At 45.8% G+C, this 1,477-nt stretch overlaps 1 protein-coding gene across 1 annotated transcript in view; it reads right to left on the reverse strand.

The window, feature by feature from the left end:
• LOC102488807 (zinc finger protein 211) overlaps positions 1–1,477 on the reverse strand; it is a 34,710-nt gene that overhangs the window by 10,331 nt on the left and 22,902 nt on the right. The window contains exon 2 of the mRNA XM_027767606.1: positions 337–487. Coding sequence (XP_027623407.1) covers positions 337–380 — 44 coding nt within the window. The 5' untranslated portion in view covers positions 381–487. The remainder of the gene's footprint in view (positions 1–336; positions 488–1,477) is intronic.

The raw sequence follows: 1,477 nt of genomic DNA on the forward strand, positions 1-1,477 counted from the left end.
CGGGGCGGGACCCAGGCGCCGCCATCCCAGCCGGCTTCGCAGGCCCCGGTGTCCCGATGCGCAGGCCGCCTCTTGGCGCTCTAGCACAGGCACCTCGGTCTGGCGCGAAGCTGGAGCCTCTGGGCCCAGGGAAGCCCAAACGGCCGTCACGAAGATGCCAGAAGTCCCGCCCCACCGCCCGCGGCCGCTCGGAAGTTCCGCTCTTAGGTTCTCATTGGTCAACGCATTGCCGTTCGACGCAAGGCTTTCTGGGTAATGTAGTTCTAACTGCGGCTCGAGAGTCGCGTTGGGACCTGGCGGAGAAAGATGTCCAACATGTTAAGACTCAGCTCATACCTGGAGCTCCATCTGGTTGACCATGCAGTTTTGCAGCTTTCCATCTGGGAATGTGGTTGCTTTCAATTCCCTTCTGCATTCTTTCCTTCTGGCTTATCTCTCAGGCCTGGGCTGGTTTCAATCTCCAACAAGCTACTATTGTCTCTAGTGCCTTTAAGAGAAAGGGAGGAAGTGCTCTGTCAGTGCTCTTCATGCATGTTATAAGCTCCAAGAGGAAGGAAGTATCTTGTGAGTGCTACTAGAGCTCTGTGAGCTCACCTTGAACTCAGCCAATAAACAACATGACATCAGTGCCTCGCATCTTTTTCTAACTCCCTGTATCTCTGTTCAGCTCACCCTTCAGAAGAGGAAAGAATGTCACAAAACATCTGGCACTGTAAACAAAGATCCAGAGAGGTAGAGAAATGTCTAGTACTCTTCTGGCCTCTGAGGTTCTTCTTATTAGGACAATGGTATTCAATGGCTACTGTGTTAGCCACCTGGATATGCCCCTCAATATGTTAGGGTAGATGGGACACCAAACAGCAGAGAGAAGACTTTGACAGATGAAGCTAGGGAGCTAAAGATGGAAAAAAAAAAAAAAAAAAAAAGGAAAAAGAGCATCCATTTGCATGTAGTGGATTATGCTAAAAGCACATGGGACCAGCAGATGGCATAATGGCTACATCACTGGTCTAACGGAAAACTAATGGAAGGTAAAGTCTAGTTAATAAAGTTTGTTATGTAGGTTTCTCTGACACCATCTCCAGGCTGATAAGTATCTGAAGTTGTTATCTGTAATTAACTTTTGTCCTTTCTGTTAGAGAGGAAAGGAAGGACACCTTTGTAAACTTATATCTTGCTTTTGGGCAAAGAGGGGAAGGGCAGACAGATTTTCTTGTATCTGATTCTTTTCAGTTATCTTTAGCTCAAAATAATATTTATATCAAAGTAACATATTTTGGGATGGTATACTCTACTATCTTTCACTCAAGAATTCTTAGCATTGGGACCAGCAGGTGGCATGGTGCTTAAAGCACTAGACACTCCCACATGGCCTACCATGGTTCAAGTCCCAGACCTGGTGGTTTGCTTTCTCACTTTCCCTCCCTCTCTCTGATCAAATTAAAATAAATAAATAAATAAATAAATAAATAAATAA

This window comes from Tupaia chinensis, unplaced genomic scaffold (assembly GCF_000334495.1).
Source record: "Tupaia chinensis unplaced genomic scaffold, TupChi_1.0 Scaffold144336_1, whole genome shotgun sequence".
NCBI classification, from domain to species: domain Eukaryota; kingdom Metazoa; phylum Chordata; class Mammalia; order Scandentia; family Tupaiidae; genus Tupaia; species Tupaia belangeri.